Here is a 15,213-nt window from a genome sequence, read left to right on the forward strand (position 1 = left end):
GCCCCGAGTGCTGGGGTGGTGGGGTGGCGGGCGCTGCCTCTCCCCGATGGGTGCAGGTTGGGTTCTGTCGCAGCAGGGCTGGGGCTGTGCCAGGCCACATGGCCTGACAAGCTCGGCCCACGCGAAGCGGGGACTCCATTGCCCGGCACCTAAGATGTCCGCCCCCGGCCACGTGATGGGAGCGGGGAGGTGCATGATGGGAGATGGAGTCCCCGGCCGTGGGCTGTACCACGTGGTTGGGCTTCTCAAATGCGTTAACCGTATGCGCTAAAGAGCGGTTGCTGGTAAAACGGGGGATAACAGAGGCAGGGAGCATTGCAGTTGGAGCTCAATTTTACAGTTCAATTTTTTTTTTTAATTTTTTTTCCTCAGGCAAGATGTCGAAGGGACCAGCTGTCGGAATTGATCTTGGTACCACCTATTCCTGTGTTGGTGTATTCCAACATGGGAAGGTGGAAATCATTGCCAATGACCAGGGTAACCGGACCACGCCAAGCTACGTTGCCTTCACAGATACGGAGAGGTTGATCGGCGATGCTGCGAAGAACCAAGTTGCAATGAATCCAACCAATACGGTTTTTGGTAAGGCTGCAAGATTTCCATATTTCACATACAGAAGCTTAGCGTGGTGATGGCAGATGTTCCCTGGTTATAGGAATTGCTGACTTGATAGGAGCGTTAAAGCTTCCTCTTGGAAATCGAAACTACTAATTTGCTTCTGGTCTGAATAATATAACTGTGTTACTAATAGTTCAGCTTTTTTTATATACTGGGAAGGCATATGCCTTACAGTTAAAAAATTCGCTTGCTGCAGGTTGTTCTTGGCAGTTAGTGTTAAATGGCCTTGACTAAGTGTCTGGGTTGAATCCTAGACAGCACTGTGGTTTATGGTACAGCAGCTGTAGCATTGCTGTGGTGGCTGTGAGGTGATAGGGGTGAGTTTGTGCATGTGCAAGAGGTGAAACAGTGGTGCCTGCAGCTGGGCAGGAAGTAATAATAACAGGCTATGTACAGTGTTCTAGGGCTTTGTGCATTGTTTTTTAGGAATAACTTAATGTACTTTGTGAATGAATATATTTAATATGGCGAACTATTTTTTCCAGATGCAAAGCGGTTGATTGGGCGTAGATTTGATGATTCTGTTGTCCAGTCTGATATGAAGCACTGGCCTTTCACTGTGGTGAATGATGCTGGTAGACCAAAAGTCCAGGTGGAGTACAAAGGCGAGACAAAGAGTTTCTACCCAGAAGAAATTTCTTCCATGGTTTTAACCAAAATGAAGGAAATTGCAGAAGCTTACCTTGGAAAGGTGAGGTTTAGGACTTAAGTGAAATGCAATGATGAATAATTCTCTGTGTGTGAGTACTTAACATAATAACTGACTTTTGCTTGGGTTTTTTTGTGTAGACTGTTACTAATGCTGTGGTGACTGTACCAGCCTATTTCAATGACTCTCAGCGTCAGGCTACAAAAGATGCTGGAACCATTGCAGGGCTCAACGTACTGCGAATTATCAATGAGCCGACAGCTGCTGCGATAGCCTATGGTCTGGACAAAAAGGTATGCTATGGAGTGACTTGTCTCTGACGTCCAACTAGTAAACATGCTAAACCAGCAGTAGAAAAAGAATTGCATTATGAAAATCGATCTCTTCTTGCAGGTTGGTGCTGAAAGGAATGTTCTTATCTTCGACCTTGGAGGTGGCACCTTTGATGTGTCAATTCTGACCATTGAAGATGGCATCTTTGAGGTGAAATCCACTGCAGGTGACACTCACTTGGGTGGAGAAGACTTTGACAACCGCATGGTCAACCACTTCATTGCTGAATTCAAGCGCAAGCACAAGAAAGACATCAGCGAGAACAAGAGAGCAGTTCGTCGCCTCCGCACCGCATGCGAGCGTGCAAAGCGTACTCTGTCTTCTAGCACGCAGGCCAGTATCGAAATTGATTCTCTCTATGAGGGTATTGACTTCTACACATCCATTACCAGAGCTCGCTTTGAAGAGCTGAATGCTGACCTGTTCCGTGGCACCCTGGATCCTGTGGAAAAGGCCCTGCGGGATGCCAAACTCGACAAATCGCAGATCCATGACATCGTGCTGGTTGGTGGGTCTACTCGTATCCCAAAGATTCAGAAACTGCTGCAGGACTTCTTCAATGGCAAAGAGCTGAACAAGAGCATCAATCCTGATGAAGCTGTGGCTTATGGTGCAGGTAATGACAAAAATTCACATCTTCTGTGTGTGCTAAAACTGGGTGGTGTTCTTGGCAAACTCAGTGCTGTCTGAACTGCAGTCTTGGAGCAGTACTGGTGTAAGCCCTAGGTGTTCCACCTCAATCCGTAAAGCTTTCAAAGCAGTAAGAAGCTTACTTTGACTTGCAATGATGAATCAGATTCCAAAGCCATTCGTAGTTTCCACCAGAAGTCTACTAATGATGGCCAAAACCTTCCTTGGATGTCTGAGCGAGCTGTAGGCTTAACTGTAGTGTGCAGGGTATCTGTTGCAGGGCTTTTAATGTTTTTTTTTTTCCCCCCCCCCCCCCAGCTGTTCAGGCTGCTATTCTGTCTGGAGACAAGTCTGAGAACGTACAGGATCTGCTGCTGTTGGATGTGACTCCTCTGTCTCTTGGCATTGAGACTGCTGGAGGTGTCATGACAGTCCTGATCAAACGGAATACCACCATCCCCACCAAGCAGACGCAGACTTTCACCACTTACTCTGACAACCAGCCTGGTGTGCTGATCCAGGTAGGCAAGCAACAATGGCGTGAGCTGGTGATGTGCACTCACATAATTGTAAGACCCTGTTAACGCTTCCAGTGGTTGCTAACTTGAAGTAAATCCTAGGCTAGAGGTGGTGCGTTCTCACAGTTGGTGAGGGGTGTGAGTAAAGACCTGGTTGCAATGATGAAAGTGATTCCAAAGCCATTCGTAGTTTCCACCAGAAGTCGAAAGACTTGTGTTGGTCCAAGTACCTTCCTTGGATGTCTGAGCGACCATGCCACTTCAGGATAATACCCCATTATGATTTAATAATGTGTATTCAAACTTTGGACTTAATTTGCTGGTTCTTCTTACTAGGTATATGAAGGAGAACGTGCTATGACTAAGGACAACAACTTGCTGGGCAAGTTTGAGCTGACTGGTATTCCCCCTGCTCCCAGAGGTGTACCTCAGATTGAAGTAACCTTTGATATTGATGCCAATGGCATCCTGAATGTGTCTGCAGTGGATAAGAGCACTGGCAAGGAGAACAAGATCACAATAACAAATGACAAGGGTAAGGATCACGTGTTTCTGAGGGTGGGAGGGACTGGCTAGTTACGTAAGTTTGGCTTGTCAGACTGCCTTCTCTCTATCAAGGCTTGGTTGTAATGCGTGTGCATCTTGATTGACAACCATGAGCCTTGCTTTTAGTGCAGTAATCCATGAGTTTCTAAGGCGGCCCATGATGTGGTTTAAGATGAGGGCACCTGATAGCTTATGGGCCTCTCTTGCTGCCTGCCTGCTTAAGCTAGCTTGAAGTGTAGACTTTGGAATGTGTGGGAGGTTGTAATCCACCACTAAAAATGACTGAGTAGAAGATGATCTGTGAAATGCTGCCTTGTTCTGCAGGCCGGCTGAGCAAGGAAGACATCGAGCGGATGGTTCAGGAAGCAGAGAAATACAAAGCAGAAGATGAGAAGCAGCGTGATAAGGTGTCTTCCAAGAACTCCCTGGAGTCTTACGCATTCAACATGAAAGCTACTGTTGAAGATGAGAAGCTCCAGGGCAAGATCTCTGATGAGGACAAGCAGAAAATCCTGGACAAATGCAATGAAATCATCAACTGGCTGGACAAGAATCAGGTATGTCATATTCGATGTTTGGTCATGGTTTGCTTTTGGTATCTTGCTGAGCTACAACGAAAGCTACAGAGGATGGAGGAGAGCTACTGGTTGCTGTGATGAAAGTGATTCCAAAGCCATTCGTAGTTTCCACCAGAAGTCGAAAGACTTGTGTTGGTCCAAGTACCTTCCTTGGATGTCTGAGCGACCACAGCTTGCAAGCATATAGCTTTCAATCTGGCTAGCTTGCAGGTATGATTCTCTCTAACCTAAAATGAGGTCCTGTTGCTCCAGGAGCAATGTAAGCTCTAGGAGTGATCTGAGTGAGTCCTGTTGGAACTAGACCAAGCAGAAATACTCTTGCATCTAGCCCAATGCAAGTCTGACTTGGTGGGGATGGCCTAAAAATAAGTCCAGACTTGTGAAAAATGTGTAAGCCTGGTAGTGCTAGTTAACTTTTAGACTGTATCTGTTTAGTGAGAGGAGCAGGTGCTGAGCTTTTGTCTTTTTTAGACGGCTGAGAAGGAGGAGTTTGAGCACCAGCAGAAAGAGCTGGAGAAGGTATGCAACCCCATCATCACCAAGCTGTACCAGAGTGCAGGAGGAATGCCTGGTGGGATGCCTGGAGGATTCCCTGGTGGTGGAGCTCCTCCATCTGGTGGAGCTTCTTCTGGACCAACCATTGAGGAGGTGGACTAAAGACACTGGGCAATGCATTCCACTAGCAGTTAGTATTGGAGGACCCCCAGGTGGGGGTTAGATTGAAGGACCCAAACCTGTAGGCACATCTGGGTATATTTTGCCAGATAAAACTCCATAACTGAGCTGCTGTAAAACTAAAATTTTCTGGGCATTTTAAATACTTGAACATGTGCACAGGAGGGGAGATGAATACCGTTGCACTTTACAGTACTGTAAACAAAGTGGAAATGCAATTCATGTCCTAAAGAATAAAAACTATTTAATGGGCATCACAATGTTTCTGTGTCTGCTTCTTTGTATGTCCTGACCACTGTACTAAAAGTGGAGGGGGGGGGAACCCTCGATGGTAGAGTATGAAGATCAAGATCACACAACAGTTGGTGAGTGTGATCTAACCAATTTAAGACTTCTTGCCTAGAGCTACTGTGGCTTTATCTGTGTGGTTTCTTGGCCCCTTCCTTTAGCTGAAGAGACCTGATAAAAAAAGCAGCAAGCCTGTGTTAAGGAAGTGGTAACTGAAGCTGAGTGACCTCACCCTTTTCAAAGAGTCCAGTAGTGTTTTCAGAGAACTTGCAGAGCTAGTTACCATTGAGCCACAGCAGAAAAGAGTGTCTTTAAAATACCTAAAAAGGGAAAGTGGGTAATCATGCTTTGGTCCTTGGGGCATTTATCAGCTTGAGGGTCCTGTCTGTCCCCCCACCCTTGGGGAAGGTGACTTAAGAGGTAGCTCTTTGTTTGGTAGAGGTCCTTGCTGGTTGGGGATGTGGCTTTAGGCAGCCTCTTCCACAGTAAGAAGCAACATAATTGCTTATTATAAGTATTTTATTATGTGTTAGTGTGTATATAACATTACATACAGTACTAGCAGTACTGCTTCTAGTGAAGCCTGGTGCAGTGGAATGGTAATTTTCATTAAGTTGCAGCTCTTAGACCATAAAAATCACATTATTATATAGGGAGGTATTATTCAGAATAATCAGCAATTCAGGGCTGGTTGTTTTTTATCTGGCTACTTCATGGCTTAAAATACTTTTCTCTCTTGCCGGAGTAACTTCTTTCTCAACATCAGAGAAGAATTGAGGGATTTATTTTTTAACAGCAATGCTCAAGCTTTCAGAGCATTGTTCCCCTTTCATTAATGCTCCTATTGCTGCCTCTGAAGTGAGTGTTCCCTGGTTGGGTGGACTGATGTACAGGGCTGCCTGCCGCAGCTCAGCTGCTGAAATGCTAATGGGAGGGGTTGAAAAGTGTTGTGAATTGTTAGCAGGTGTATTGGCTTTGTGTGGCAAGGTTTTGGTAGTGGCAAGGGGGTTGTTACAGGGGTGGCTTCTGTGAGAAGCTGCTGGAAGCTTCCCATGTCCAACAGAGCCAATGCTGGCCAGGGCGAAGCCAATTGGCAATAGTGGTAGCACCTCTGTGATAACAGATTCAAGAAGGAAAAAAAGTTGCTGGGACACAGTAACAGCAGCCGGCGAGAGGAGTGAGAACATGTGAGAGAAACAGCCCTGCAGACCCCCAGGTCAGTGAAGGAGGGGGAGGAGATGCTCCAGGTGCCGGAGCAGAGATTGCCCTGCAGCCTGTGGGGAAGACCATGGTGAGGCAGGCTGTCCCCCTGCAGCCCAGGGAGGTCCACGGGGGAGCAGAGCTCCACCTGCAGACCGGGAAGGACCCCACGCCGGACCAGGTGGGTGCCCGAGGGAGGCTGTGACCCTGTGGGAAGCCTGTGCTGGAGCAGGTAGAGAATCCGGGAGTGAAGCTGTGCCTGGGAAGAAGGGAGGGGTGGAGGGAAGGTGTTTTGAGATTTGGTTTTATTTCTCATTACCCTACTCTGGTTGATTGGTAATAAATTGAGTTAATTTTCCCCAAGCTGAGTCTGTTTTGCCTGTGACGGTAATTGGTGAGTGATCTCTCCTGTCCTTATCTCAACCCACGAGCCCTTTGTTATATTTTCTCTCCCCTGTCCAGCTGAGGAGGGGGGAGTGATAGAACGGTGGGCACCTGGCGTTCAGCCAGGGTCAGCACACTGCAGCAGGACAGCCCTGTTTACCCATTGGGTATTTTGGATCCTTTCCTTTGGATCAGTGGAATGGTTAAAAGGGAGACTGCCCCTGTGCTACCTCCACCCTGCAGGAAATTTGGGAAAAAGAAAAAGAGCCTTGAGGCATAATCCAGTGTGTGAGCTGCAGGATCTTTTGTGCCACACCATTCATTATGTAGGGCCTCTTACTTTCCTGCCCCTAGTACCAGCAGTGCTGCTCCCAGTGAAGCCTTGCACAGCGGAGCAGCACTTTTCATGAAGTCATGACTGCAGTCCATAAAAATCATCACTGGAATAGAATCATTCCATTGGAAGGGACTTAGAACCATCACCTAGTTCAACTACCTGACCATGTTATTAAACATGTTCTTAAGGGCATTGCCCAAACGCCTCTCAAGCACCAACAGGCATGGGGGGGACGACATCGACCACCTCTCGAGGAAGCCCATTCCAGGGTTTGACCACCCTCTCAGTAAAGAAATGCTTCCTCATGTCCAGCCTGAGCCTCGCCGGCACAGCTTTGAACCGTTCCCGCGTGTCCTGTCCCTGGATCCCAGGGAGAAGAGATCAGCACCTCCATCTCCGCATCCCCTCAATGAGGTCACCCTTCAGCCTCCTTTTCTCCAAACTTGACAGACCCGGAGCCCTCACAGGCCATGTGCTCCAGCCCTGTCACCGGCTCTGTAACCCTCCTCTGGACGCATTTGAAGACCTTCAGATCCTTTTTAAAAAATTGTAGTGCCCAGAACCGCACAGGATACTCAAGGCAAGGCCGCACTGACACAGAATACGGCAGGCTAATCCCCCCTTTTGACCGGCTGGTGATGCTGGGTTCTGTGTGCCCCGGGATGTGGTTCTCCCTCTCGGATGCCAGGGCACGCTGCTGACTCCTATTAAGCCCTCTGTCAAGTGGCACCCCCCCGCATCCCTTTCTGCAGGGCTGCTCTCCAGCTGCTCCTCTCCCAATTTATACTTGTGCCCGTCCGTACTCTGTCCCAGGTGCAGAATCTGGCATTTGTTCTTGTTCAGTTTCATGCCTTTATTGTTTGCCCAGTGCTCCAAGCTACCTAGATCCCTCTTGCAAGGCCTCCTGTCCCTCCGCAGAGTCCGTGGCACCTCTCGGTACATCAGCACACTTACTAAGGATGCTCCTGCATCCAGATAATTGATACAAATATTGAACAGAACTGGCCTGAGAATGGAGCCCTGAGGAACACTGCTGGTGACTGATCCCCAGCCAGATGTTGCCCCATGCAGTACAACCCCCGAGCCCTGCCATTCGGCCAGTTCTTCACCCAGGGCATCATGTACCTGCTCACCTCACAGCTGGACAATTTGTCCAGAAGGACACTATGAGGGACAGCATCAAAAAGCCTTTCTAAAATCCAGAAAAACTACATCCACTGCCTTCCCTTCATCTCCTAAGAGTGTTGTGCTTGACCCCCAGCCAGTGGCTCAGCCCCACACAGCCACTCGCTCACATCCCCCCCAGGCAGGATGGGGGAGAGAATCAGAATGGCAAAAGAGAAAACTCGTGGGTTGAGGTAGAGAGTTTAACAGGTAAAGCAAAAGCTGTGTGTGTAAGCAAAGCAAAATACGGAATTCATTCACTATGTCACATCGTGGCCACCTCCAGGAAAGCAGGTGACTTGGGAAGACAAATGCCATTGCTCTGGATGTGTGTGTGTCTGTCCTGTCTCCCTGCTTCCCTCCACCAGATTTATTGCTGAGCATGATGTCAAACAGTCTGGAGCATCCCTCTGGTCACTTGGGGTCACCTGTCCCGGCTGTGTCCCCTCCCAACTTCTTGTGCCCCCCCTCCAGCCTGGAGCAGCGTGAGAAGCAGAAAAAGCCTCGGCATCTGTGCAAACACCGCTCAGCGATAACTACCACATCCCTGTCTTATCAGCGCCGTTTTCATCCCAAACACAGCCCCACGCAAGCCACTGTGAGGAAATTTCACTCTATCCCAGCCAAAGCCAGCGCAGCGGGTGACCTGAGCGTAGGACAGTGACTTAGTTAGGCAGGATTGTCCCTTTGCCACCCCATGGTGTCCGCGCCTGCTGATTGCGATGTCCTTTGCGTCGCCAGGAGGCTATTCTAATTTCCTAACGATAATTGGGGAATAACCGAACCATTAATTACACCGTCTCACAAAATAAGGGGAGGGGGGGAAAAAAAAAAAAAAAAAAAAAGCCATGATGTCGGATTAGTATTGCACTCCAACGATTAAATGCATTTTTCATCTTGGGGGGGGCTGTCTGCCGGCACTGGCGGCTCTTGGCCCGCAGATGGCAGCTTGTGACCACAGAATGGCAAGAAGGGTTTTTCTGTTTGGTTGGTTGGGGTTTTTTTTTGCCTCCCCCTCCCCATTTTCAATTAAATTCCCCCCCAAAATGTTTATGGCATTTAATTCCGTCCGTAGCGGCATCTCCCATTAATAGTGTGTAATGCCTTTATTGCCACAGGGGACACTAAATGAAAATGGTTTTTGGAAAGCGGTATTTTAGAAACAGTGGCTTAAGGCCAGCACAGTTTTTACAGGAGGGCATTCCTGGGGGTTGTCGGAGCTATGATTCAAAACTACCAGTCTTGTCAGGCTAAGGGATGAGGTTTTACACTGCAAATTATGAACAAGCACAGGTACAGGCTGAGGGTCAGGCCATGGGAGACGTGAGGCTGAGAGGGGGAGAGAGAAAGGGCTGCTGCGGTCACACCGGTGCTTGCACGAGGACATCGGCAGTTTTAGTGAAGTAAATGAATGAAAAGAGTGTCAAACTTGTGACTTTTTACATTTATGACTACAAAGAAGCCTGAAGAGTTCTGTGCAAAACGGGGCAACTGTTTTTAGGTTGATGTACAGCTAATTCAAGAAGTTCTTGAATTCAAGTCCTTTCCTTTTCTTTAAAAACTTTAATTCATTTTTTTCTCATTTTCTTTGTTAAAAATTTAAATTCAAGATTTTTCTTTTTCTGCTATAAGTGTTTCTCAATGAGATGCGGATTGGGTAATAGGTTGGAATCCTCCACAGCAGTACCTGGGGAGGCTAATGTCAAGGGCAAGCACCTGAGTAGCTGTCATGTTTCTCTGTTGCATGCCAGTAATTCTGCTGCCCTGGGTGCAAGAAACAAACGCAGGTAACATCTACCCAATTTTAATTTGTGCATCTTTTGAGGATCTCATTTTCTGCCAAAGTGGTGGAGTATTCAGCTTTATTTTCTTTACTGATGAGCAAGATCTGTCTCTGTAGGGGCAAACAGAAGTAGCAATGCTGCATCTGACAGTGACGGGAGAGCTCTGCAGGAGGCAAACTCCCCATTCAGGTTCCCAGCTTTCCGAACTAGCAAATTTTGCAGCCAAGCAGCTATTGCAATGGCTTCATCTTGGGCCACTCAGCTCCCATGGCCTGTGATGCAACTATTTCTTTTTTGTAGAAGCTGCCCAGTTATTCCCCTGCGCTAAGGGCTATGAAAGACCTGGCCCCATGAATGACCTCCTTTGGTTACTGCCTTACTGGAAAGGGCAAAGTTAATTCACAGTTTATTTAGGGGTCCTCAGGAGCTACCAGGGCTTCATCTCCCAGGAGGGTCTCATGGGGGTTGTCTCTCCCAAAGCTCTTAGATTGCATTAGTCCAATAATAGTAACATTGTACAGGAAAGACTATTTGTTTTGAACTTGGCATTGCAGCTTCCCACTGGAGCCTCAGTGGTGAGCAGAGGACCTCTTCCAAGTCACTCCGCTTGGTGTTGAAATGCTGAGGGAATAGTTCTTCTGCATGGTTTCATACTGAAGTGCAGGGGGGTCTGAAATGCTGATGTCCAGGGACAGCCTCTCCCTGCAGCTACTCTCAGATGCTTTAGGGACTAAAGAATAGTCAGTGGATAAAGTCCGGCTAAACTGAGATCTGTCGGTGACCTGTGTTGCCTGTCTTAGAGTAAAGCATGAAAAATGTCTCAGTTAGTAGGCTTAAGGGAGGGGCTTTACTTGATATTTCCCCAGAAGAGGCTGAATTTGGTTCTGTTGAAGAGGAATCCTTGATTCCCTTGCAGGTAACACAAACGTGCTGCATAGCCTGTTCGCAAGGCAGGAATTAGTTTAAGGGCTTGTTTTACAAGCTCAGAAGTCTGCTTGGTTGCTACTGACTGCTTTCTAGGCATCTTCACCCAGGTGAATTAAATATTTTTTCCTTTTCAAAGCGTTTTGTTGTCCCTTTTCAGAGATAGAGTGCTGTGGCTGTTTTGTAGAACAGGTGAGGAATATGTTACTGGCTTGCCCCTATAAAAGCTCCTGCTTTGGGGTATTACCAAATTTCTCTGTGTTTGAGAGAGAGAGAGAGCCAGAATGCATTTAATTTTTAATAAAACTGGGACAGAGGTATGCAGCTTAAGCTTGGGTTTGAAGGAGATTCCTGCTGGAGTCAGTGACCCAGCTGGGGGAGACCTTCGTTCTTGCTAACTGGTGGGAAGCTGAAGCTGGAGTAGAGTCAGGCTGATTTTCCAGGCAGCCCTGTCAGCCCTGTTCAAGCACCTAATTCAGCTTCTTGGAAAACTACAGCCTAAGGGTTACACAGGGAGTCTGGGAGCAGAGGTAAGAAAAAAGCTCTAAGTTCCTTGTACAGCTTTATTATAAAACATTAAGCACTCTGCTCTTGAGGGAGGGAAACCTGCATTTGCTCTGGGAGTCAGGCTGGGTTTATTTCCTGCACATACTGCAAAATGCAAAGAAAGGGAGCTTTGAAGAAGTTTTCACAGTTTCTTGAAGAAGAAAGCATTATTGAAAGACAGGTTTGGGGGGGTTAAACACTCATGTTTTGCAAGAAAGCCCAGGTTTATAATCTGCAGTAGCCTTAAGGATAATTAAGCAAGCTGTGCTTGACTTTTTTACCTTGGAGGAGAGGGAACTTCCTAACCACCACCAACTGCAAAGGTGCTGTTAACTCTTTCAAATAATGCTTAGGCCCCCCCCCCCCCCAAAAAAAAAAAAATCATAAAAACAGCTCAGGAAAAGTGAGAGCTGGGTGTTCAGTGGTGGCTAGCAACAGCTGGTTGTAAGGAAAGGGCACGAAACAAAACTGTGATTTGAAATTGCCATTACAGAAGGGCTTGCTGTGAAGGCAAAATGCAGCTAAACCAGGAGACCAAGCAGCCTGCTCGCTGCTAAGCCTCAGTACTTGTCTCCTCTCTCTGGTCAAGTGCCTGTTTTTTCATCACACGATTGACTCCGTGGCTGTTTTGTTCAGGCTGAAAGATAGGAGCGCTTGCTGGAGGAGGTAGTCAATGCAGAGGTCCTGGGGCCTTGAAAAAGCAAGGATTAATAGGTTTGCTGCCTTCGAGCTGCGCACCCAAGACGGCGTCCATCGAATAAAGGCTTTCGCCAGCAGCCGGGCTGCAAAGCCAGGGCTGCCCAGCTCCTTCGGGGTGCCAGGTTGGGAAGCGGGGTCGAGGTCTCCAGCCTTGTGAGTGTCCGGCAGCGGCCGTCTGGGCTGTCCGGCGCGTGGGGCGGGGGACCGGCCGCTCCGGTGCTGACCCTCCGGGTCCTGCAATGCTCGAGGGCAGCGTAACCCACGCCACGGGGTGCCCCCCGAATTCCTGCCCGCACTGTGCTTTCTGGGGGTCAGCCTGGAGCCCTGCGGCGGGGCGGGCTGCTCTGCCGCTGCGTGCCCCCCCTCATCCTCAGAGCAATTCCTGCCTTCGGTTTTTCAAGGCCCTTTCCACCAGCTCTAAAGCACAGTACAGCCTGCGGCAGAGGGAATGCAGAGGCGTACGCGTTACGGGCTGGTTTATGAGCTTCGGCAGAGAATAAAGGAAACCTCTGGGCATATCCACCTGCATTTCGTGTGTCGTGGGGGGTTCTTTGACGTTTAAAAGCAGCAACGGAGCACCTAAGCCTGGTATCTGGGAGCAAGGTACAGACAATCACCTGACTTGTAGTCTCTGCCCCGTCACCGGATTCATTAGTAACGCTGCCTTTAGTTAGCAGACAAATGGGTTACTCAGCAGCCTGTTGCTCAGCCCTCCTTCTCCCCTCGTGCTTTTTCAGCTCTTCTTCCACTATCCCACATCATCATCCCTTTTCTGTTGATTCTTCCACTATCCCTCATCATCATCATCATCCCTTTTCTGTCGATTTTCCAACAATGTATAATTCTATTATTCGGAATGATTTCCCACTGGGCGGTAGTTTATTTCTGTCATCAAATCTCTGATGAAATCTTTAGACTTGAAATATTTAGCCCGATACCAACAAATCGCACATAGTGCTAACGTGTCACAAGCTGCCTGGAGACAGCATTAGGCTGTAATTTGAAAGTGAGTGAAGTGATAATGCCATGCGCACTGCTTTTGTGAGCATGCATTAATGCATCTTTTGCCAGGGCTAGTCATTGACAGCAAATCGACTCCCACTAATAGTATGCGGGAGGGTGGCAAAATTGGGGGTGATGCAGAAAATAAAGCATATTGACCAGCCAACTGCAGCGCCTCAGTAGCCTTTAATCTATTATTGCCCTTGATGGGGATGTTTTAATGCAACTTTACTGTCAATCGCATCTATAGTCGCACGCTCTGCCTGCTGGGGAGCACTGTGAAAATGGCAGAACTTGGATCATGCTGTTGCTTAGAGCTCATAGTTATTGATTGTGGCCGGGCTCAGGAGTCTGGGTTATAATTATTTCATTAAACCATTTAATGGTTATCAAATATGAACCCTTCCACCATTCCATTTAGGAAATGCAGCGAGCTTTAAGTTTTATTGCTAATCCATGTTGATCTTATTTTTCTTAAATTGTCCGATGCTCCCAAGTGGTGGCTGTTCCCCTGCCAAGGCTCTCTGCGTATTGATCCCCAGAGAGCCGCTCTCAGCGATGCCAGCCTCTCATGTGGCTCAGGGAGACGGGCTGATCTGTGAATGAGCCTGTGTTAACAGACCATTCCGAATAATAACTGGATGTCCTGCTCCCCTCTCTGACCTGTTTTTTGCCACGGTGGAGAAGACACTCCGTCTCTTCCCTTATGGAAGACGTTTTGTGCCTCAGTTTACCTCTTGACCAATGGAGTTATTTGTGCCTTTTTTCACTCATTTGGGGTTTAAGGATGAAAAGGGCCAATTATTACAACCAAAACCCTCCTCTTATTCAAAGACAGGCTGTTCATGCCTTTAAAGGAGGGAGGAAATTCCCCTTCCAAAGTGTTCTTGATTTTTTTATGAGAATGAAAACGATTATGTTGTTTTTCACATATAACCACAGCATGACTGCATCCCACTTGATCCCAAATGTTTGAGGCAGCCTTAAAAGCACGGTAGGCAAAACACAGTCTGTTGCTGCGTCTCTGACACTGAGAATTTGCCTCTCTTCCCTGGGTGTGATACCCTCAACACGGCAGCTCAGAGCACCTTCTACTGGTGTAATAGGATTGCACGGGGGCATGGAAGAAACAAGGTGATTTTGGGGGGCTGCTCTTGGTTCCTGAACCTCTAGAGGTGCAAGAGCTCTTCCTGACACTTCTCTGGGCTTTGGGGTTGTTTTTTCTATTAAAGTGGGCCAAGTCCTCTGAATTTCTCTTCATTTCCCTTTTCCTCCTTCTGAGTGGCAGATTAAGTCAGGGTTTAATTCCTCTGACTGGAAAGCCCCATAAGAACCACAGGAACTGTAGAAATCCCAGGGACTCGCATCGGCTGCACCAGGGCACACTCCTGCCCTCTCTCGCACTCCAGTGCCTTTCAAAAGTCACACAGACCTCCTGATTAAAATGTGGAAAAAACAGGTGAACCCAGGTCTAGGGCGCGATAGAGAGGCTTTGAGGAAGTATCTCGGCAGGCATTTGTATTCCAGATCCATTGAAAGTCTGTATTTGTTGGCACCTTTTCATTAAAACCCTGGATGCTCTGGAAAAGCTATATCTTAATTTGAACAAACTGATTCCTTTTTTCTGTGGGCAGGCAGTACAGTTTCTGCAGAGTCCTTTATCAGTATTCTGTGCTGCCTTCTGGCAGCTGCTCATTTTATGTTGCCTCAACCTATGCTGACCTCATTTTCTATCACAGAGCAGTGAAGGATTTGGTAAAAATTAGTTATATTAGTAGCTCCCGATACAGCCAGTTTATTTGTGATATGACAAATATTTCAGCCATTAGGATCTTTCCATCTCTTAGCAGCTTAAATGCACTCACTTATATTCCAAATCACTGCTTAATTTAAAAGCCTATTTGTCTAGATTGTTGTAGGCATGAAAAAAAATGCAGAACACTTACCCTTTCAAATAGGCCTGTAGCACAACTGGAGTTGTGCCTGTGATTGGATCTCTCACTCCATAACTTTACACTCAGTGAAGCCACAGACTAATCACTTAGTGCACAGCAGAGGCACATCAATTCCACGGAGGAAGGGTGGGCGCGACGCCGAAGATGCGGAGGCTGGATTGCTGCCTGCTCCCCTCTGTGCAGTGATTCACTGGCCGTGCCTCAGTTTCCCCACCTGCCCTGCCGCCATGTGGAAGGCATTTGCCGGCTTTCTGGAGCCGCTCAGTCGCCCACTGGTTTGGGAATACTATGTGTGCAAGTGCAAGAAAGTCACTGTGGGGTTAGGGAAGGGCAGGAGGGCTGCAAAGCCACCCCTGACGGTCGGTCAAGCAGGCAGCAGGTAT

The 15,213-nt window shown here is 47.8% G+C and overlaps 1 protein-coding gene across 1 annotated transcript in view; it reads left to right on the plus strand.

The window, feature by feature from the left end:
* HSPA8 (heat shock 70kDa protein 8) overlaps positions 1-4,804 on the plus strand; it is a 5,416-nt gene extending 612 nt beyond the window's left edge. Inside the window, exons 2-9 of the mRNA XM_010581424.1 lie at positions 373-582; positions 1,104-1,309; positions 1,408-1,560; positions 1,661-2,216; positions 2,549-2,751; positions 3,085-3,283; positions 3,619-3,851; positions 4,344-4,804. Of these exons, the coding sequence (XP_010579726.1) occupies positions 378-582; positions 1,104-1,309; positions 1,408-1,560; positions 1,661-2,216; positions 2,549-2,751; positions 3,085-3,283; positions 3,619-3,851; positions 4,344-4,529 (1,941 nt within the window). The 5' untranslated portion in view covers positions 373-377 and the 3' untranslated portion in view covers positions 4,530-4,804. The remainder of the gene's footprint in view (positions 1-372; positions 583-1,103; positions 1,310-1,407; positions 1,561-1,660; positions 2,217-2,548; positions 2,752-3,084; positions 3,284-3,618; positions 3,852-4,343) is intronic.
* The last annotated feature ends 10,409 nt before the right edge of the window (positions 4,805-15,213 follow it).

The sequence above is a fragment of the Haliaeetus leucocephalus genome, unplaced genomic scaffold, assembly GCF_000737465.1.
Source record: "Haliaeetus leucocephalus isolate CR32 unplaced genomic scaffold, Haliaeetus_leucocephalus-4.0 Scaffold773, whole genome shotgun sequence".
Classification (NCBI taxonomy): domain Eukaryota; kingdom Metazoa; phylum Chordata; class Aves; order Accipitriformes; family Accipitridae; genus Haliaeetus; species Haliaeetus leucocephalus.